Source organism: Hyla sarda, chromosome 8 (genome assembly GCF_029499605.1).
Source record: "Hyla sarda isolate aHylSar1 chromosome 8, aHylSar1.hap1, whole genome shotgun sequence".
Classification (NCBI taxonomy): domain Eukaryota; kingdom Metazoa; phylum Chordata; class Amphibia; order Anura; family Hylidae; genus Hyla; species Hyla sarda.
The window spans coordinates 216,581,529-216,604,153 of record NC_079196.1 but is presented as its reverse complement, the minus strand read 5'-3'; the positions used below and the strand labels follow the sequence as shown (position 1 = coordinate 216,604,153).

Here is a 22,625-nt window from a genome sequence, read left to right as displayed (position 1 = left end):
GGTTCACCCTCCACCAGGAATGCCGCCGGACACTACAGGAAGGATGGATGGCCCGGACCACCCCCATTACGGGTACCGTAAGTTAAATTTTTTTTCATTGACTCGGAGAGTGGGGGAGGGGCCCGACCAGTATAGCGGTATGGACAAAAATCCATACCGTGGGAGAAAAAAAAAACGGTATCCGGTTCATACCGGTATACCGCCCAGCACTACGGTGGGGGGTGCGACGCGGTGTGGTGGGTCGGGGGGGCGGTCGCGGTGCGGTGGGTCGGGGGGGGGGGGGAGTCGATCGCGGTGCGGTGGGGGCGGTGCGGGGCATTATCGGCTTATGGGCAAGGTAATTGCCAATACCGATAATGCCCAAAATCGTGATTATCGGACGATAATATCGGGCAATGCCGATAATCGGTCGATCCCTACCTAGAACCCCAGGCACTACAGGTCATGGGATCCTTATTAATAACTGGGGCACTTGTCTGGGTAAAATAATGTGCATTTCAGGAAAACTTGCATTTCCCACGTGTGGTTATTTCGTCATTCACCGCTATGGGAGAATTTATTCTACATCAGGATGCAACAGCAAGTGCACCAGGATAACCCCTGTTATTCACATAGGTGAGGGTCCCAGAGGTAGAACCTGCATTGGTGGCATTCATATGTCATCAATGTAGGAGGTTGGAACTAGGGATCGACCGATATCGATTTTTTAGGGCCGATACCGATAATCTGTGTATTTTAAGGTTTCAGCAGCTGACCCCCCCCCCCGCCGCTGCCCCATTGCCTCCCCCATCCCCGGTTTTATAATTACCTGTTCCCGGGGTCCGCGCTACTTCTGGCTCCGGCGGCGTCCTGAGCTGTCACTGTGCGCACTGACGGTGACGTCGCGTTGAGGACGTCACTCGTCATTGCGCAGCGCACAGCGTAATGCAGGACGCCGCAGGAGCCAGAAGTAGCGCGGACCCCGGGAACAGGCAATTATAAAACCGGGGATGGGGGAGGCAATGGGGCAGCGGCGGTGGGGGGCAGTGCGGTGGGGGGCATTATTGGATTATCTGCAAGGTAATTGCCGATAACCATAACATCCAAAATCGTGAATATCTGCCGATAATATTGGCCAAACCGATAATCGAACAATCCCTAGTTGGAACTCCTCTTTAAAGGGATTTTCCAAGATTATAATTTTTCACCTGTCCACAGGATAAGTATCTGATCGGTGAGGTTGGGGGGGTCTGACTGATCACGAGAATAGGGGTCCTTTGTGTACATGGATACACAGTCGTACAGCCACTTTATTTACTACGTGCTGCAGAACATAGCCGTGCACTCCACTCAGCTGCACCGGTACCTTTCTTACAGTAAGTGAATGGTAGGGCAGTGTGCATGCTTTACTGCTTTTTTATATTTTTTATTTAGTAACAAGCTCAATCACCCGAGTGTAAGAAAAAGTGCAAAACGTGTTCACACACAAAAAGATAAGGAGAGAGGCCCCCAAAACGGAACCTACAAGGTTTTGGGTTCAATGTGCATGCTTTACTTCTGCTCCGTTCACTTGGAGGACAAGGATCCCCATTCTTGTTACTGATGGGGCTCCAGTAATCGGACCCCCACTGATCAGATAATATGAACTATCCTGAGAAGAGGTGATAAGTTCTGATCGTAGGACAACCAAGGGACCCTGCTTAGGAACAAAGGGGGAGATTTATCAAAACCTGTGCAGAAAAAAAAAATTGACTAGTTGCCCATAGCAACCAATCAGATCGCTTCTTTGATTTTTAAAAAGACCTCTGAAAAATGAAAGAAGTGATCTGATTGGTTGCTATGGGCAACTGGTCAACTTTTCCTCTGCACAGGTTGTGATAAATCTCTGCTGAAATCCCTTGCATTTTTACCTTTACTAGAATAATTTTTGGTCATACCATACACCAGAAACAAAATTGTAGACCTGCCCCAGGCTGGGAAGACTGAATCTGCAATAGGCAAGCAGCTTGGTGTGAAGAAATCAACAGTGGGAGCAATTATTAGAAAATGGAAGACAAACAAGACCACTGATAATCTCCCTCGATCTGGGGCTCCACGCAAGATCTCACCCCGTGGTGTCAAAATGATCACAAGAACGGTGAGAAAAAAAAAACAGAACCCCACGGGGGGGACCTAGTGAATGACATGCAGAGAGCTGGGACCAAAGTAACAAAGGCTACCATCAGTAACACACTACGCCGCCAGGGACTCAAATCATGCAGTGCCAGATGTGTCACCCTGCTTAAGCCAGTACATGTCCGGGCCCATCTGAAGTTTGCTAGAGAGCATTTTGATGATTCAGAAGAGTATTGGGAGACTGTCATATGGTCAGATGAAACCAAAGTAGAACTTTTTGGTAATAACTCAACTTGTCGTTTTTCTAAAAAGAATGCTGAGTTGCATCCAAAGATCACCATACCTACTGTGAAGCATGGGGGTGGAAACATCATGCTTTGGGGCTGTTTTTCTGCTAAGGGACCAGGACGACTGATCTGTGTAAAGGAAATAATGAATGGGGCCATGTATCATGGGATTTTGAGTGAAAACCTCCTTCCATCAGCAAGGGCATTGAAGATGAAACATGGCTGGTTCTCTCAGCATGACAATGATCCCAAACACACTGCCCGGGCAATGAAGGAGTGGCTTCGTAAGAAGCATTTCAAGGTCCTGGAGTGGTCTAGCCAGTCTCGAGATCTCAACCCCAAAGAAAACCTTTGGAGGGAGTTGAAAGTCTGTGTTGCCCATCGACTGCCCCAAAACATCACTGCTCTAGAGGAGATCTGCATGGAGGAATGGGCCAAAATACCAGCAACAGTGTGTGACAACCTTGTGAAGACTTACAGAAAATGTTTGACCTCTGTCATTGCCAACAAAGGGGTTATAACAAAGTATTGAGATGAACTTTTCTTATTGACCAAATACTTATTTTCCACCATAATTTGCAAATAAATTCTTTAAAAATCAGACAATGTGATTTTATGGATTTTTTTTTCTCATTATGTCTCTCATAGTTGAGGTTATAACCTATGACAGGCCTCTCTCATCTTTTTAAGTGGGAGAACTTGTAACAGTTGGTGGCTGACTAAATACTTTTTTACCCCACTGTATGCAGACAAGATTCCCAGTACAATACTGCCCCCTATAGGCCAGAATAAGGATTTGAATGTAAGTTTCACATACATATAAGGCTGTTTGTGGTTAGATTTGCCAAAATGTTGACTGTCTCCATATTTAGGGAGGTAACTGTGAGATTCCTTCTAAAAGTGATGCCGAAGACTTCCGAAGACTCCTGAACGCCATGGAATCTCTCAGCTTCACCATTGAGGACCAGGATAGCATCTTCCGAATTCTCTCTTCCATCCTGCACTTGGGCAACGTCTATTTCGAGAAATATGAGGTAAGAACCCTATAGATCCCGACAATATAGGGGGAGATTAACAAAACCTGCGCAGAGGAAAAGTTGATTAGTTGCCCATAGCAACCAATCAGATCGCTTCTTTCATTTTCCACAGGCCTTTTCTAAAATGAAAGAAGTGATCTGATTGGTTGCTATGGGCAGCTTTTCCTCTTCACAAGTTTTTATAAATCTCCCCCATAGACCTTGATGTTCCCATGCTGGGGCCTTGTAATTTAAAGGGGTACTCCGCTGCCCTGTGTCGGAAGCTCCGCTCGCAGCGTCTGGAAGTTCCGAAAGCTGTGTGAGGGCTTCCGTGTTCAGGGACGCCCCTCGTGACGTCACGCCCGCCCCCTTCGTGACGTCACGCCCGGACCCTTAACGAAAGTCTATGGGAAGGGGGCGCGACGTCACGAAGGGGGCGGATGTGACGTCACGAGGGGCGGCCCTGAACACGGAAGCCCTCACACAGCGTGCGGAGTACCCTTTTAAATCTGTGGAGTTTTGCTGCGGGGGCCAAGACGGATCTAAGGGTTGACTGTAGTGTCGGAGATCCTAAACATAGAGGTGCTTTCTTTCAGACTGAATCCCAGGAGGTGGCTTCGGTTGTGAGCGCGAGCGAGATACGGGTGGTGTCCGAACTGCTTCAGATATCCCACGAGGGTCTGCAGAAAGCCATCACGTATAAAGTCACTGTAGGTATCCGACTGCAGGTAATGGTAATAAATATGGCGACAGAGAGACAGATCCAGCTCATGCTTTTGGTTTTTGCAGGAGACGATGAGAGAAAAGATCTTCACTCCCCTCACCGTGGACAGCGCTGTAGATGCCAGGTGGGTAGAATATTGACATTGGTCTGCGCCAGTGTTTTTTCCCAACCAGTGTGCCTCCAGCTGTTGCAAAACTACAACTTCCAGCATGCCCGGACAGCCGAAGGCTGTCCGGGCATGCTGGGAGTTGTAGTTTTGCAACAGCTGGAGTCACCCAGGTTGCAGAAAACAGGTCTACACTATCATAATGACAGAATATTCAGAACATTGGTCAGACAGTCCTTTGTTTCTTTGTATTTACAGAGATGCAATTGCCAAGATTTTATACTCCCTGCTCTTCAGCTGGCTGACAGATAGGATTAACAAGCTTGTCTACCCCAAACAAGATGCCCTGTCCATTGCCATACTGGATATTTATGGCTTTGAGGTAATGGGATAACACAGATTTGCTTTGGACTTATGGTCGTGCCCATAGCCTTCCCATCTGAACGTCTGCCACCTTCATATCTTACTTCTATTATGTCAATTTAGAATGAACCTCCTACATTGAGTATCCACGTTGTTCTGATATGAGGATGGGATATGAAGACAGGATATAAGGTTGGGATATGGGGATGGGATATGAGGTCGGGATATGGGGTCGGGATATGGGGATGGGATATGAGGTCGGGATATGAGGACGGGATATGAAGACAGGATATAAGGTTGGGATATGGGGATGGGATATGAGGTCGGGATATGAGGTCGGGATATGGGGATGGGATATGAGGTCGGGATATGGGGTCAGGATATGAAGTCGGGATATGAGGATGGAAAATCAGGTGAGCATATGAGGATGGGATGTTAGGACAGGATATGAGGATGAGATATGAGGATAGGATATAAGGTCGGGATATAAGGATGGAATATGGAGACGGGATATGGGGACAGGATATGAGGACGGGATATGAGGTCAGGATATGAGGTCGGGACATGAGGTCGGGACATGAGGTCGGGACATGAGGACGGGACATGAGGACGGGACATGAGGACGGGATATGAGGACAGGATATAAGGTTGGGATATGAGGACAGGATATAAGGTTGGGATATGAGGATGGGATATGAGGTTGGGATATGAGGTTGGGATATGAGGTTGGGATATGAGGACGGGATATGAGGACGGGATATGAGGCTGGAATATGAGAACGGGATATAAGGTTGGGATATGAGGATGAGATATGAGGTCGGGATATGAGGACGGGATATGAGGTTGGGATATGAGGACGGGATATGAGGTTGGGATATGAGGATGGAATATGAGGACGGGATATAAGGTTGGGATATGAGGATGGCATATGAGGATAGGATATAAGGTCAGGATGTAAGAATGGGGTATAACGACGGAATATGGGGATGGGATATGGGGACAGGATATGGGGATGGAATATGAGGGCGGGATATAAGGTTGGGATATGAGGATTGGATATGAGGACGAAATATGAAGATAAGAAATGAGGTCGGGATATGAGGATGGGATATGAGGATAACAGCATCATTGTTGTTTTTCCTCTCCCACAAGGTTTAGTTAGGAAGACGGGGAACATCTGGTACTCTGTTTTTTACATTACATAAAAATTATCACTGATTCTTGCCTATTTTGGCTGCTGCAGCAGGTGAAGGAAAATAGACTGGTGTCATTGACAAATTTATGTCCCGCAGTAAACGCTACTGGCACCTAGTGGTAAGGTTGCAAACTACTACTTTCTATCATGTACGGCAGGGGTCTCAAATTCAAATTATCTGAGGGCCACTGGAGGTAGCGGCTGGGTGAGGCTGGGCCCTCACATATAATGCTCCCATAATGTGCCCCTCATCATCCACCAGCAACACCCCCCACCAGCAGTAGCACCCACATCATCCACCAGCAACCCCCCCCCCATTTCCCCCCTACCCCCTGTTGTAATAGCAAGAGCTGACGGATGATGGGGGTGCTACTGCTGGGGGGGGGGAGCATTAGGTAGGCAGCAGTTTCCCCACATTAGGTAGGTAGCAGTTTCCCCACATTAGGTAGCCGAAGCACAGATTCCCCACATTAGGTAGCCTTAGGACAGATTCCTCACATTAGGTAGCCTTAATGCAGTTTCCCCACATTAGGTAGCCTTTTCACAGTTAGCCCACATTAGGTAGCCTTAGCACAGATTCCCCACATTAGGTAGCCTTAGCACAGATTCCCCACATTAGGTAGCCTTAGCACAGATTCCCCACATTAGGTAGACATAGCACAGATTCCCCACATTAGATAGCCTTAGCATAGATTCCTTACATTAGGTAGCCTTAGCATAGATTCCCCACATTAGATAGCCGTTGCAGATTCCTCACATTAGGTAGACATAGCACAGTGTCCCCAAATTGGGTAGCCTTAGCACAGTTTCCCCACATTAGGTAGTGCAGCACAGTTTCCCCACATTAGGTAGCGCAGCACAGATTCCCCATATTAGGTAGCGCAGCACAGTTTCTCCACATTAGATAGCCTTAGCACAGATTGCCCACATTAGGTAGCCTTAGCACAGTTTCCCCACATTAGATAGCCTTAGCACAGATTGCCCACATTAGGTAGACATAGCACAGATTCCCTACATTAGATAGCCTTAGCACAGATTCCCCACATTAGGTATCCTTAGCATAGATTCCCCACATTAGTTAGCCATAGCACAGATTCCTCACATTAGGTAGACGTAGCACAGTGTCCCCAAATTAGGTAGCCTTAGCACAGTTTCCACACATTAGGTAGCGCAGCACAGATTCCCCATATTAGGTAGCGCAGCACAGTTTCTCCACATTAGATAGCCTTAGTACAGATTGCCCACATTAGGTAGCCTTAGCACAGTTTCCCCACATTAGATAGCCTTAGCACAGATTCCCCACATTAGGAAGCCTTAGCACAGTTTCCCCACATTAGGTAGCCGTAGCAGTTTCCCCACATTAGGTAGCCGTAGCACAGTTTCCCCACATTAGGTAGCCTTAGCACAGTTTCCCCACATTAGGTAGCCTTAGCACAGATTCCCCACATTAGGTAGCCTTAGCACAGATTCCCCACATTAGGTAGCCTTAGCACAGATTCCCCACATTAGGTAGCCTTAGCACAGTTTCCCCACATTAGGTAGCCATAGCACAGATTCCCCACATTAGGTAGCCTTAGTACAGATTCCCCACATTAGGTAGCCTTAGCACAGATTCCCCACATTAGGTAGCCTTAGCACAGATTCCCCACCTGGACAGCGCTACTTACATCTGCCTGCTAGGATTTCCTTGCGGAGGTGCGCGCTATAAGTGACGTCATCGCACGCGCTGCGCAAGACGTCAGCGTCCCTACGCGGTGCTTGCGATGACATCACTCACCGCGCGCACCTCTGCCAGGAAGTCCCCGCACGCAGATGTAAGTAGCAGTTTAGTGATGGGACAAGGCTGGCTTTCCCGTCATATGTGCACCGGGTACCATGTAGCAGTGTTTGCTGAAGTGTGCGAAGTCTTCCGCCATTTAGCCCTGCTTGCCCGAAGCAGGGCTAAATGCCTGAAGAAATCACCTGCCCGGCGCCCGGAACTGCATGTCCCGGGCGTCGGGCGATACAAATTCCAGATCCCTGTACGGTGATGGGGAAGACAGTGGTCGTAGTGTCCAAAGACAAGTCATGTGTTTCTATGGTGTAATCAAGCAGGTTACTACTGACATCCTAGGGATCGGGATAGGGACCATACATATTTGTAATCCATGTGGATAAGGGGCATGTCACTTATTCTGCTAATATTCTGTGTGGAAAAGTGTAGACAGGACATGGATTGCTCCAGTAAATGTCCAAAAAGAAGTAAAGTCAGCAGCAGACATTTTAGTTGGATGGATGTCTGCCCTGTATTTTGCAGCAAATATTTCAGATGGACACCATTACCATATGAATTTACCCCAACCCTATTCTTTCATCAACAGGATCTGAACTTCAACAGCTTTGAACAATTGTGCATTAACTATGCGAATGAATATCTGCAGTTCTTCTTCAATAAGATTGTGTTCAGAGAGGAGCAGGTAAGTGATAGGTGATCATGATGAACGTGGTGTCTGCCTCAGCTCCGGAGCTCCGCTGCAGAAAATGTGGTGCAGCAGCCTCCCATTGTTTTCAATAGGATTTTGCTGCTGTACTATCTACACTATAGAATTTCTGCCGCAAGAATTTTTCTCACATGTTCATTCTTTCAGCGGAATGCGCTCGGAAATGCATTGCCGTTAGGGTTGCCACCATGCAATGGCCGGTATTTATCCAAGCAATCCTCCAACTCACGGAACGTTGCACCATTACTTTTTTCAGTGTTTCCCAACCAGAGCGCCTCCAGCTGTTGCAAATCTACAATTCCCAGCATGCCCGGACAGCCAACGGCTGTCCGGGCATGCTGAGAGTTGTAGTTTTGCAACAGCCAGAAGCACGTTGGTTGGGAAACAACAAGAGTTGTAGTTTTGCAACAGCTGGAGGCACCCCAGTTTGGGAAAAACTGACCTATACTATATACTACTATATAGTCCAACATGCTAGGAGTTGTAGTTTTTGTTTGGGACAGCTGCTGAGCCACAGGCTTTATCAGGCCATGCTGGGAGTTGTACTTAGTAACTAACTGCAACTCCCGGATTTAATGAAATAAAAAAGCGATCAAAAAGTCCTGTCAAAACAAAAATGGTCCTGTTAAAAACTACAGATCAGGGGGCAAAAAAATGAGCCCACATACAGTCCACATATAAGGAGAAATAAAAAAGTTATAGGGTCAGAACAGGACAAATTTTCCCCTGCATATGTGTATCCTGTGATGTTACGCATCTATAATTAATTATGCAAATTAGCATGGCCGGTATTTTTTTGCAAGAAAGGTGGCAACCCTAATTGCCATCTGTGGGCACGGCGCATTTCCTGGTGGTCCTAGCGCCGAACATACAAAAGAGGACTATCAACCACAATCAATCTAGAACCCCCCACTGGACACCAAAGCATAGTAAGAGCAGGAATTTTAAAGGGGTACTCCAGTGGAAAACAGTTATTATTATTTATTTATTTTTTAAATCAATTGGTGCCAGAAAGTTAAACAGATTTGTAAATTACTTCTATTAAAAAATCTTTATCCTTCCAGTACTTTTTAGCAGCTGTATGCTACAAAGGAAAATCTTTGCTTTTCTCTGCTGACACCTGATGCCCGTAACAGGAACTGTCCAGAGCAGGAGAAAATCCTCATAGCAAACCTATGCTACTCTGGACAGTTCCTGACACGGACAGAGGTATCAGCAGAGGGCACTGTGGACAAGACAACATTTTTTTATCAAAAAGCAAGGAATTTCCTCTGGAGCATACAGCTGCTAATAAGTACTGGAAGGATAAAATTTTTTAAATAGAAGTAATTAACAAATCTGCTTAACTTTCTGGCACCAGTTGATTTAAAAAAAAAAAAAAAATGTTTTCCACTGGAGTACCCCTTTAATTGAAAATAATACAAGTTGTACTAGATCTTTTCCCTGACAAATATATCTATCAATCTTCTGAACTCCTCCTGCTCTATACCATGCTGCCCGCAGATCAGATGGCATGTACAATATACATATAATGTATAAACGTTTCCCTTTTCTGCACCTATACATTAAAGGGGTTATCCAGGCAAAAACTTTTTTTTATATATCAACTGGCTCAGGAAAGTTAAACAGATTTGTATATTACTTCTATTAAAAAATCTTAATCCTTCCAATAGTTATTAGCTTCTGAAGTTTTCTGTCTAACTGCTCAATGATGATGTCACGTCCCGGAGGCTGTGCATGATGGGAAAATATCCCCATAGGAACTGCACAGCTCCCGCGACGTGACATCATCATTGAGCAGTTAGACAGAAAACAACAACTCAACTTCAGAAGCTAATAACTATTGGAAGGATTAAGATTTTTTAATAGAAGTAATTTACAAATCTGTTTAACTTTCCAGAGCCAGTTGATATATATAAAAAAAAGTTTTGGCCTGGAATACCCCTTTAAATATCCATTGGACACCAGACTATTTCCCCCAGAAGTCTTCGCTCCTTATGCACACACATTTTTCCCTTACAGGAGGAATACATTCGTGAGCAGATAGACTGGAGGGAAATTTCCTTTGTGGACAATCAGTCCTGTATAGATCTTATATCCCAGAAGCCCTATGGAATTCTGAGGATCTTGGACGACCAGAGCTGCTTCCCACAGGTAACACTAAATCATTCCTTTATATTTACACATGATGTGACTGCGTTACATTTGCGTTGCCATATGCAGTAAGTACTTCTAAAATGCTGCTGCTCACCTGTTTTTTTTGTTTAGTTTTTTTATTAATACTTGACAATTTTAGAAATTACACTCCAAGTCTATGTAAACTTGGCAGAAAACACCAACGGAATCTGGTGGAAAATTCTGCTCGGAAATTCCATTGCAGCAGAGTCCCATTGTTCAGAATATTCCGATCCCAGCCTCCGAAGAAAGAATTGATCTGTCAATTCCAGCGCCTGCAGCCTGCGGAATATCTGCCCGGATAATTTTTACAAATGATAAATTATAAATTATCCGGGCAGACATTCTGCCGTGTGAACATGGCAGGTATTAGGTAAAAAAAAAAAAATATTTACAGCAGCATTTCAGAAATACTTATTGCAATGCCGCCGCATTGTGTACTTAGTACGTACTGGAACGAAACTGCAATGCAAACACATTAAGATCCCCTGAAAATAAGCTGATCTAATGGGTGTCCTCGATTTGGCCCCCCCAAGTGCAAAAGAACTTAATTTTAAGTTTGAATCCAACTTTTTCTTTTTAGGCCACAGACCACACCTTTCTCCAGAAGTGTCACTACCACCAAGGCACCAATGAGCTGTACTGCAAGCCAAAGATGCCTCTCCCCGAATTCGGGATCAAGCATTTTGCTGGGAAAGTCACTTACCAGGTAGATCTTTTATTATTACTTCACATCTACTTGCTGCACAGAGGGTTATTAAATACAATTCTATGGTTGACATTTCAAAGGCTTAGATGCTGTTCACATCTGCAACAGAGGCTTAGGTACTGTTTACATCTGCAGCAGAAACTAAGACACTGTTTACATCTGCAGCAGAGGCTTAGACACTGTTTACATCTGCAGCAGAGGCTTAGACACTGTTTACATCTGCAGCAGAGGCTTAGACGCTGTTTACAACTGCAGCAGAGGCTTAGACACTGTTTACATCTGCAGCAGAGGCTTAGACGCTGTTTACAACTGCAGCAGAGGCTTAGACACTGTTTACATCTGCAGCAGAGGCTTAGACACTGTTTACATCTGCAGCAGAGGCTTAGACGCTGTTTACAACTGCAGCAGAGGCTTAGACACTGTTTACATCAGCAACAGAGATTTAGACACTGTTTACATCAGCAACAGAGACTTAGACACTGTTTACATCTGCAGCAGAGGCTAAGACACTGTTTACATCTGCAGCAGAGGCTTAGATACTGTTTACATCTGCAAAAAAAGGCTTAGACACTGTTTACATCTGCAACAGAGGCTTAGACACTGTTTACATCAGCAACAGAGATTTAGACACTGTTTACATCTGCAACAGAGGCTTAGACACTGTTTACATTAGCAACAGAGATTTAGACACTGTTTACATCTGCAGCAGAGGCTTAGACACTGTTTACATCTGCAGCAGAGGCTTAGACACTGTTTACATCTGCAGCAGAGGTTAAGACACTGTTTACATCAGCAACAGATTTAGACACTGTTTTCATCTGCAACAGAGGCTAAGACACTGTTTACAACTGCAACAGAGGCTTATACACTGTTTACATCTGCAGCAGAGGCTTAGACACTGTTTACATCTGCAGCAGAGGTTAAGACACTGTTTACATCAGCAACAGAGACTTAGACACTGTTTACATCTGCAACAGAGGCTAAGACACTGTTTACATCTGCAACAGAGGCTTAGACACTGTTTACATCTGCAACAGAGGCTTAGACACTGTTTACATCTGCAACAGAGGCTTAGACACTGTTTACATCTGCAGCAGAGGTTAAGACACTGTTTACATCAGCAACAGATTTAGACACTGTTTTCATCTGCAACAGAGGCTAAGACACTGTTTACAACTGCAACAGAGGCTTATACACTGTTTACATCTGCAGCAGAGGCTTAGACACTGTTTACATCTGCAGCAGAGGTTAAGACACTGTTTACATCAGCAACAGAGACTTAGACACTGTTTACATCTGCAACAGAGGCTAAGACACTGTTTACATCTGCAACAGAGGCTTAGACACTGTTTACATCTGCAACAGAGGCTTAGACACTGTTTACATCTGCAACAGAGGCTTAGACACTGTTTACATCTGCAGCAGAGGCTAAGACACTGTTTACATCTGCAGCAGAGGCTTAGACACTGTTTACATCAGCAACAGAGACTAAGACACTGTTTACATCAGAAATATAGGCTTAGACACTGTTTACATCTGCAACATAGGCTTAGACACTGTTTACATCTGCAACAGAGGCTTAGACACTGTTTACATCTGCAGCAGAGGCTTAGATACTGTTTACATCTGCAGCAGAGGCTTAGACACTGTTTACATCTGCAGCAGAGACTAAGACACTGTTTACATCAGCAATATAGGCTTAGACACTGTTTACATCAACAACAGAGACTAAGACACTGTTTACATCAGCAATATAGGCTTAGACACTGTTTACATCTGCGACATAGGCTTAGACACTGTTTACATCTGCAGCAGAGGCTAAGACACTGTTTACAGCTGCAGCAGAGGCTAAGACACTGTTTACATCTGCAGCAGAGGCTTAGACACAGTTTACATCTGCAGCAGAGACTTAGACACTGTTTACATCTGCAGCAGAGGCTTAGACACTGTTTACATCTACAACAGAGGCTTAGACACTGTTTACATCTGTAGCAGAGGCTTAGACACTGTTTACATCTGCAGCAGAGGCTTAGACGCTGTTTACAACTGCAGCAGAGGCTTAGACACTGTTTACATCTGCAAAAGAGGCTTAGACACTGTTTACATCTGCAACAGAGGCTTAGACACTGTTTACATCTGCAGCAGAGGCTTAGACGCTGTTTACATCTGCAGCAGATGCTTACACACTGTTTACATCTGCAAAAGAGACTTAGACACTGTTTTCATCTGCAGCAGAGGCTTAGACACTGGTTACATCTGCAGCAGAGGCTAAGACACTGTTTACAACTGCAGCAGAGGCTTAGACACTGTTTACATCTGCAAAAGAGGCTTAGACACTGTTTACATCTGCAACAGAGGCTAAGACACTGTTTACATCTGCAACAGAGGCTTAGACACTGTTTACATCTGCAACAGAGGCTTAGACACTGTTTACATCTGCAACAGAGATTTAGACACTGTTTACATCTGCAACAGAGGCTAAGACACTGTTTACATCTGCAACAGAGGCTTAGACACTGTTTACATCTGCAACAGAGGCTTAGACACTGTTTACATCAGCAACAGAGATTTAGACACTGTTTACATCTGCAGCAGAGGCTTAGACACTGTTTACATCTGCAACAGAGGCTAAGACACTGTTTACAACTGCAGCAGAGGCTTAGACACTGTTTACATCTGCAGCAGAGGCTTAGACACTGTTTACATCAGCAACAGAGATTTAGACACTGTTTTCATCTGCAACAGAGGTTAAGACACTGTTTACAACTGCAGCAGAGGTTAAGACACTGTTTACATCAGCAACAGAGATTTAGACACTGTTTACATCTGCAGCAGAGGCTTAGACACTGTTTACATCTGCAGCAGAGGCTTAGACACTGTTTACATCTGCAGCAGAGGTTAAGACACTGTTTACATCAGCAACAGAGATTTAGACACTGTTTACATCTGCAGCAGAGGCTTATACACTGTTTACATCTGCAGCAGAGGCTTAGACACTGTTTACATCTGCAGCAGAGGTTAAGACACTGTTTACATCAGCAACAGAGATTTAGACACTGTTTACATCTGCAGCAGAGGCTTATACACTGTTTACATCTGCAGCAGAGGCTTAGACACTGTTTACATCTGCAGCAGAGGTTAAGACACTGTTTACATCAGCAACAGAGATTTAGACACTGTTTACATCTGCAGCAGAGGCTTAGACACTGTTTACATCTGCAACAGAGGCTAAGACACTGTTTACAACTGCAGCAGAGGCTTAGACACTGTTTACATCTGCAGCAGAGGCTTAGACACTGTTTACATCTGCAGCAAAGGTTAAGACACTGTTTACATCTGCAACAGAGGCTAAGACACTGTTTACATCTGCAACAGAGGCTTAGACACTGTTTACATCTGCAACAGAGGCTTAGACATTGTTTACAACTGCAGCAGAGGATTAGACACTGTTTACATCTGCAGCAGAGGCTTAGACACTGTTTACATCTGCAGCAGAGGCTTAGACACTGTTTACATCAGCAACAGAGACTAAGACACTGTTTACATCAGCAACAGAGGCTTAGACACTGTTTACATCAGCAATATAGGCTTAGACACTGTTTACATCTGCAACAGAAACTAAGACACTGTTTACATCAGCAATATAGGCTTAGACACTGTTTACATCTGCAACATAGGCTTAGACACTGTTTACATCTGCAACAGAGACTTAGACACTGTTTACATCTGCAACAGAGACTTAGACACTGTTTACATCTGCAGCAGAGGCTTAGACACTGTTTACATCAGCAACAGAGGCTTAGACACTGTTTACATCTGCAACAGAGACTTAGACACTGTTTACATCTGCAACAGAGACTTAGACACTGTTTACATCTGCAGCAGAGGCTTAGACACTGTTTACATCTGCAGCAGAGGCTAAGACACTGTTTACATCTGCAGCAGAGGCTAAGACACTGTTTACATCTGCAGCAGAGACTAAGACACTGTTTACATCTGCAGCAGAGGCTTAGACACTGTTTACCTCTGCAGCAGAGGCTTCCATCATTTGGGACAGACAACATCTGAGACCAAATTAGAGCCTAACAGACCCATTGTAAGTCAATAGGGGTCTATTGTATTGTATGACAAATCTGGCAGAGCATTGTGGCTTCCATTATGAACCAAAGCCATAATGCCAGCGTGACCATAGGCTTAGATACACTGAGAGAGTATCACACATGAAAAGCTCAAATTCACTGAGATACCATCATACAAGACAAGCTTACATATTCTTAGACTGTATCATGCTTGGATACACTAAGACATGCAGTGCTGTGTGTTTCTCTGATACGTCATAAGCTTAGATACACTTAGTATCACACACTTTCTACTTTCAGGTCCACAAGTTCTTGGATAAAAACTATGACCAAGTGAGACAAGATGTCCTAGACCTCTTTGTCAACAGTAAAATTAAGGTAAGAAAGCCATCATCATGAATGAGGATGGAAGTACTGTTACCATTATGTAAAACAGTGTTTCCAAACCAGGGTGCCTCCAGCTGTTGCAAAACTACAACTCCCAGAATGCCTGTGCAGCTAAAGGCTATTTTCTGAGGTCCCATAGACCAGTGATCCTCAACCAGGGTGCCTCCAGCTGTTGCAAAACTACAACTCCCAGCGTGTCCGGACGGCCAACGTCTGTCCGGACATGCTTGAAGTTGTAGTTTTGCAACAGCTGGAGGCGCATTAGTTGGGAAACATTGGTGTAAGACATCAGAAGCATCAATGTAAAAAATAGGAATATTCTGATTAATCCCCGTCATCACCTTCTTCACTGTCAGGTGGTGGCCAACCTGTTTTTCAGCCATGCTCAGGTGCTGGCTCAGCAGAAAAGCATGATGGGTAAAAGCAGTACCGTGACCCGGAAGATCAAGGCTCAAACCGTAGCTGCGAAGTTCCAGCAATCCCTTCTGGAGCTGGTGGAGAAGATGGAGAGGTAGGTTGTTAGAAGTCATATAGCACTGGCTCCATCCCGAGGTCCAATAGTTATCAGGAGTTGCAGAAGGGTCCTTGTTCCTTTCTTCTCCTTTCTGATTTAAGACAATTCGCTCCCTCTCTAAGTCAGATTAAGGAATGTATATATACATATATACATAATATTACACATCCAGGCTAACTAACCAACTAAGTCCCTGTTCAGCAGGCTCCATCACTGGCCAATTGGAGAGGTTTGTTCTCTACATCTGTACTCTGGGATGAGAAGATTAGACCAGGGGACTCATCCCACAGAACTTTCTAATGGCTTCCATGAGAAGCCTATGTGGGAAGGATCATGTGACCTACCTCTCAAGCTCTTACATATAATCCACCAGAGGTGGCAGCAGAGAGAATGTAAACCATTGCACATCTGTCAGTGCAGTGTGTGCACATGACAAGCAATACACAGAAATACAATGCATGTTAGACATGTTCTGACTCACAGTACCCATTTTGAATGAATACACTGTGACGAATCTACTGCCATACGACAGCTTATTACTTCAGTAATACCATAGAGCAATGTTTCCCAACCAAAATGCCTCCATCAGTTGCAAAACTATTTGTCTTCTCCCAATAGGTGCAATCCATTTTTTGTCCGATGTTTCAAACCGAACAGCAAAAAGGTAAGAAAAATCCATTTACTTTGGGCAAATCTTTGGAAAACATATTGGTATAAATAATCCTAATTTTTTTTTAAGTGAATCTATCAGGTCTACTATCTTATGAGGTATCTGAGCTTTGGGATATATAGTTGCCTATGATTTTATATTAAATGCTTTTCAAATGTTGCCAGACCTCATAGAGAAAGCCTGTGAGTCCTGCTTCCCCTGCTCATTCATAGATAAAGCCTGTGAGTCCTGCTTCCCCTGCTCATTCATAGATAAAGCCTGTGAGTCCTGCGTCTCCTGTTCATTCATAGAGAAAGCCTGTGAGTCCTGCTTCCCCTGCTCATTCATAGATAAAGCCTGTGAGTCCTGCTTCCCCTGCTCATTCATAGATAAAGCCTGTGAGTCCTGCGTCTCCTGTTCATTCATAGAGAAAGCCTGTGAGTCCTGCTTCCCCTGCTCATTCATAGATAAAGCCTGTGAGTCCTGCTTCCCCTGCTCATTTATAGAGAAAGCCTGTGAGTCCTGCTTCTCCTGTTCATTCATAGATAAAGCCTGCAAGTCCTGCTTCCCCTGCTCATTCATAGAGAAAGACTGTGAGTCCTGCGTCTCCTGTTCATTCATAGAGAAAGCCTGTGAGTCCTGCTTCTCCTGTTCATTCATAGAGAAAGCCTGTGAGTCCTGCTTCTCCTGTTCATTCATAGGGAAAGCCTGTGAGTCCTGCTTCTCCTTTTCATTCATTGAGAAAGCTTGTGAGTCCTGATTTCCCTGTTCATTCATAGAGAAAGCCTGTGAGTCATACTTCCCCCTACCTACTCAAAGAGAAAGCCTGTGAGTCCTGCTTTCCCTGCTCATTTATAGAGAAAGCATGTGAGTCCTGATTTCCCTGTTCATTAATAGAGAAAGCCTGTGAGTCCTACCTCCCCCTACCTATTCAAAAAGAAAGCCTGTGATTCCTGCTTTCCCTGCTCATTTATAGAGAAAGCCTGTGAGTCCTGCTTCCCCTGTTCATTTATAGAGAAAGCCTGTGAGTCCTTCTTCCCCTGCCCATTCATAGAGAAAGCCTGTGAGCCCTGCTTCCCCTTTCTCATTCATAGAGAAAGCCTGTGAGTCCTTCTTCCCCTTCTCATTCATAGAGAAAGCCTGTGAGTCCTGCTTCCCCTTCTCATTCATAGAGAAACCCTGAGTCCTTCTTCCCCTTCTCCTTAATAGATAAAGCCTGTGAGTCCTGCTTCTACTGTTTATTCATAGATAAAGCATGTGAGTCCTGCTTTCCCTGTTCATTCATAGAGAAAGCCTGTGAGTCCTACTTCCCCTTTTCATTAATAGAGAAATCATGTGAGCCCTGCTTCCCCCTACCTACTCATAGAGAAAGCCTGTGAGTCCTGCTTCACCTGTTCATTTATAGAGAAAGCCTGTGAGTCCTGCCCATTCATAGGGAAAGCTTGTGAGTCCTGCTTCCCCTTCTCATTCATAGAGAAAGCCTGTGAGTCCTGCTTCCCCTTCTCATTCATAGAGAAAGCCTGTGAGTTCTGCTTCACCTGTTCATTCATAGAGAAAGCCTGTGAGTTCTGCTTCACCTGTTCATTCATAGAGAAAGCCTGTGAGTCCTACTTCCCCCTACCTACTCAAAGAGAAAGCCTGTGAGTCCTGCTTTCCCTGTTCATTTATAGAGAAAGCCTGTGAGTCCTGCTTCCCCTGTTCATTTATATAGAAAGCCTGTGAGTCCTGCTTCCCCTGTTCATTTATAGAGAAAGCCTGTGAGTCCTTCTTCCACTGCCCATTCATAGAGAAAGCCTGTGAGCCGTGCTTCCCCTTCTCATTCATAGAGAAAGCCTGTGAGTCCTTCTTCCCCTTCTCATTCAGAGAAAGCCTGTGAGTCCTGCTTCCCCTTCTCAGTCATAGAGAAACCCTATGAGTCCTGCTTCCCCTTCTCCTTAATAGATAAAGCCTGTGAGTCCTGCTTCTACTGTTTATTCATAGATAAAGCATGTGACTCCTGCTTCCCCTGTTCATTCATAGAGAAAGCCTGTGAGTCCTACTTCCCCTTTTCATTAATAGAGAAATCCTGTGAGCGCTGCTTCCCCCTACCTACTCATAGAGAAAGCCTGTGAGTCCTGCTTCACCTGTTCATTCATAGAGAAAGCCTGTGAGTCCTGCCCATTCATAGAGAAAGCCTGTGAGTCCTGCTTCCCCTTCTCATTTATAGAGAAAGCCTGTGAGTCCTGCTTCCCCTTCTCATTCATAGAGAAAGCCTGTGAGTCCTGATTTCCCTGTTCATTAATAGAGAAAGCCTGTGAGTCCTACTTCCCCCTACCTACTCAAAGAGAAAGCCTGTGAGTCCTGCTTTCCCTGTTCATTTATAGAGAAAGCCTGTGAGTCCTGCTTTCCCTGTTCATTTATAGAGAAAGCCTGTGAGTCCTGCTTTCCCTGTTCATTTATAAAGCCTGTGAGTCCTGCTTCCCCTGTTCATTTATAGAGAAAGCCTGTGAGTCCTGCTTCCCCTGTTCATTTATAGAGAAAGCCTGTGAGTCCTGCTTCCCCTGTTCATTTATAGAGAAAGCATGTGAGTCCTGCTTCCCCCTACCTACTCAAAGAGAAAGCCTCTGAGTCCTGCTTTCCCTGTTCATTTATAGAGAAAGCCTGTGAGCCCTGCTTTCCCTGTTCATTTATAGAGAAAGCCTGTGAGTCCTGCTTCCCCTGTTCATTCATAGAGAAAGCCTGTGAGTCCTGCGTCTCCTGTTAATTCATAGAGAAAGCCTGTGAGTCCTGCTTTCCCTGTTCATTCATAGAGAAAGCCTGTGAGTCCTGCTTTCCCTGTTAATTCATAGAGAAAGCCTGCGAGTCCTGCATCTCCTGTTCATTCATAGAGAAAGCCTGTGAGTCCTGCGTCTCCTGTTCATTCATAGAGAAAGCCTGTGAGTCCTGCATCTCCTGTTCATTCATAGAGAAAGCCTGTGAGTCCTGCTTCCCCTGTTCATTTATAGAGAAAGCCTGTGAGTCCTACTTCCCCTTTTCATTAATAGAGAAATCATGTGAGCCCTGCTTCCCCCTACCTACTCATAGAGAAAGCCTGTGAGTCCTGCTTCACCTGTTCATTTATAGAGAAAGCCTGTGAGTCCTGCCCATTCATAGGGAAAGCTTGTGAGTCCTGCTTCCCCTTCTCATTCATAGAGAAAGCCTGTGAGTCCTGCTTCCCCTTCTCATTCATAGAGAAAGCCTGTGAGTTCTGCTTCACCTGTTCATTCATAGAGAAAGCCTGTGAGTTCTGCTTCACCTGTTCATTCATAGAGAAAGCCTGTGAGTCCTACTTCCCCCTACCTACTCAAAGAGAAAGCCTGTGAGTCCTGCTTTCCCTGTTCATTTATAGAGAAAGCCTGTGAGTCCTGCTTCCCCTGTTCATTTATAGAGAAAGCCTGTGAGTCCTGCTTCCCCTGTTCATTTATAGAGAAAGCCTGTGAGTCCTTCTTCCACTGCCCATTCATAGAGAAAGCCTGTGAGCCGTGCTTCCCCTTCTCATTCATAGAGAAAGCCTGTGAGTCCTTCTTCCCCTTCTCATTCAGAGAAAGCCTGTGAGTCCTGCTTCCCCTTCTCAGTCATAGAGAAACCCTATGAGTCCTGCTTCCCCTTCTCCTTAATAGATAAAGCCTGTGAGTCCTGCTTCTACTGTTTATTCATAGATAAAGCATGTGACTCCTGCTTCCCCTGTTCATTCATAGAGAAAGCCTGTGAGTCCTACTTCCCCTTTTCATTAATAGAGAAATCCTGTGAGCGCTGCTTCCCCCTACCTACTCATAGAGAAAGCCTGTGAGTCCTGTTTCACCTGTTCATTCATAGAGAAAGCCTGTGAGTCCTGCCCATTCATAGAGAAAGCCTGTGAGTCCTGCTTCCCCTTCTCATTTATAGAGAAAGCCTGTGAGTCCTGCTTCCCCTTCTCATTCATAGAGAAAGCCTGTGAGTCCTGATTTCCCTGTTCATTAATAGAGAAAGCCTGTGAGTCCTACTTCCCCCTACCTACTCAAAGAGAAAGCCTGTGAGTCCTGCTTTCCCTGTTCATTTATAGAGAAAGCCTGTGAGTCCTGCTTTCCCTGTTCATTTATAGAGAAAGCCTGTGAGTCCTGCTTTCCCTGTTCATTTATAAAGCCTGTGAGTCCTGCTTCCCCTGTTCATTTATAGAGAAAGCCTGTGAGTCCTGCTTCCCCTGTTCATTTATAGAGAAAGCCTGTGAGTCCTGCTTCCCCTGTTCATTTATAGAGAAAGCATGTGAGTCCTGCTTCCCCCTACCTACTCAAAGAGAAAGCCTCTGAGTCCTGCTTTCCCTGTTCATTTATAGAGAAAGCCTGTGAGCCCTGCTTTCCCTGTTCATTTATAGAGAAAGCCTGTGAGTCCTGCTTCCCCTGTTCATTCATAGAGAAAGCCTGTGAGTCCTGCGTCTCCTGTTAATTCATAGAGAAAGCCTGTGAGTCCTGCTTTCCCTGTTCATTCATAGAGAAAGCCTGTGAGTCCTGCTTTCCCTGTTAATTCATAGAGAAAGCCTGCGAGTCCTGCATCTCCTGTTCATTCATAGAGAAAGCCTGTGAGTCCTGCGTCTCCTGTTCATTCATAGAGAAAGCCTGTGAGTCCTGCATCTCCTGTTCATTCATAGAGAAAGCCTGTGAGTCCTGCTTCCCCTGTTCATTTATAGAGAAAGCCTGTGAGTCCTGCTTTCCCTGTTCATTCATAGAGAAAGCCTGTGAGTCCTGCGTCTCCTGTTCATTTATATAGAAAGCCTGTGAGTCCTGCTTCCCCTGTTCATTTATAGAGAAAGCCTGTGAGTCCTGCTTCCCCTGTTCATTCATAGAGAAAGCCTGTGAGTCCTGTGTCCCCTGTTCATTCATAGAGAAAGCCTGTGAGTCCTGCTTCCCCTGTTCATTCATAGAGAAAGCCTGTGAGTCCTGCATCTCCTGTTCATTCATAGAGAAAGCCTGTGAGTCCTGCGTCTCCTGTTCATTCATAGAGAAAGCCTGTGAGTCCTGCTTCCCCTGCTCATTCATAGATAAAGCCTGTGAGTCCTGCTTCCCCTTCTCATTCATAGAGAAAGCCTGTGAGTCCTGCGTCTCCTGTTCATTCATAGAGAAAGCCTGTGAGTCCTGCGTCTCCTGTTCATTCATAGAGAAAGCCTGTGAGTCCTGCGTCTCCTGTTCATTCATAGAGAAAGCCTGTGAGTCCTGCGTCTCCTGGTAATTCATAGAGAAAGCCTGTGAGTCCTGCTTTCCCTGTTCATTCATAGAGAAAGCCTGTGAGTCCTGCTTTCCCTGTTCATTTATAGAGAAAGCCTGTGAGCCCTGCTTTCCCTGTTCATTTATAGAGAAAGCCTGTGAGTCCTGCTTCCCCTGTTCATTCATAGAGAAGGCCTGTGAGTCCTGTGTCTCCTGTTAATTCATAGAGAAAGCCTGTGAGTCCTGCTTTCCCTGTTCATACATAGAGAAAGCCTGCGAGTCCTGCATCTCCTGTTCATTCATAGAGAAAGCCTGTCAGTCCTGCGTCTCCTGTTCATTCATAGAGAAAGCCTGTGAGTCCTGCATCTCCTGTTCATTCATAGAGAAAGCCTGTGAGTCCTGCTTCCCCTGTTCATTTATAGAGAAAGCCTGTGAGTCCTGCTTTCCCTGTTCATTCATAGAGAAAGCCTGTGAGTCCTGCGTCTCCTGTTCATTTATAGAGAAAGCCTGTGAGTCCTGCTTCCCCTGTTCATTTATAGAGAAAGCCTGTGAGTCCTGCTTCCCCTGTTCATTCATAGAGAAAGCCTGTGAGTCCTGCGTCCCCTGTCCATTCATAGAGAAAGCCTGTGAGTCCTGCGTCCCCTGTTCATTC

At 45.1% G+C, this 22,625-nt stretch overlaps 1 protein-coding gene and 1 long non-coding RNA gene across 2 annotated transcripts in view; one reads left to right on the top strand and one right to left on the bottom strand.

The window, feature by feature from the left end:
- MYO15A (myosin XVA) overlaps positions 1–22,625 on the top strand; it is a 149,138-nt gene that overhangs the window by 43,658 nt on the left and 82,855 nt on the right. The window contains exons 11-20 of the mRNA XM_056535537.1: positions 3,254–3,415; positions 3,994–4,107; positions 4,187–4,245; positions 4,486–4,609; positions 8,146–8,241; positions 10,288–10,419; positions 11,024–11,149; positions 15,529–15,606; positions 15,972–16,126; positions 16,748–16,793. Of these exons, the coding sequence (XP_056391512.1) occupies positions 3,254–3,415; positions 3,994–4,107; positions 4,187–4,245; positions 4,486–4,609; positions 8,146–8,241; positions 10,288–10,419; positions 11,024–11,149; positions 15,529–15,606; positions 15,972–16,126; positions 16,748–16,793 (1,092 nt within the window). The remainder of the gene's footprint in view (positions 1–3,253; positions 3,416–3,993; positions 4,108–4,186; positions 4,246–4,485; positions 4,610–8,145; positions 8,242–10,287; positions 10,420–11,023; positions 11,150–15,528; positions 15,607–15,971; positions 16,127–16,747; positions 16,794–22,625) is intronic.
- Positions 1–22,625, bottom strand: part of LOC130284806 (uncharacterized) — a 97,528-nt gene that overhangs the window by 74,504 nt on the left and 399 nt on the right. The gene's annotated exons all lie outside the window — the stretch shown is intronic.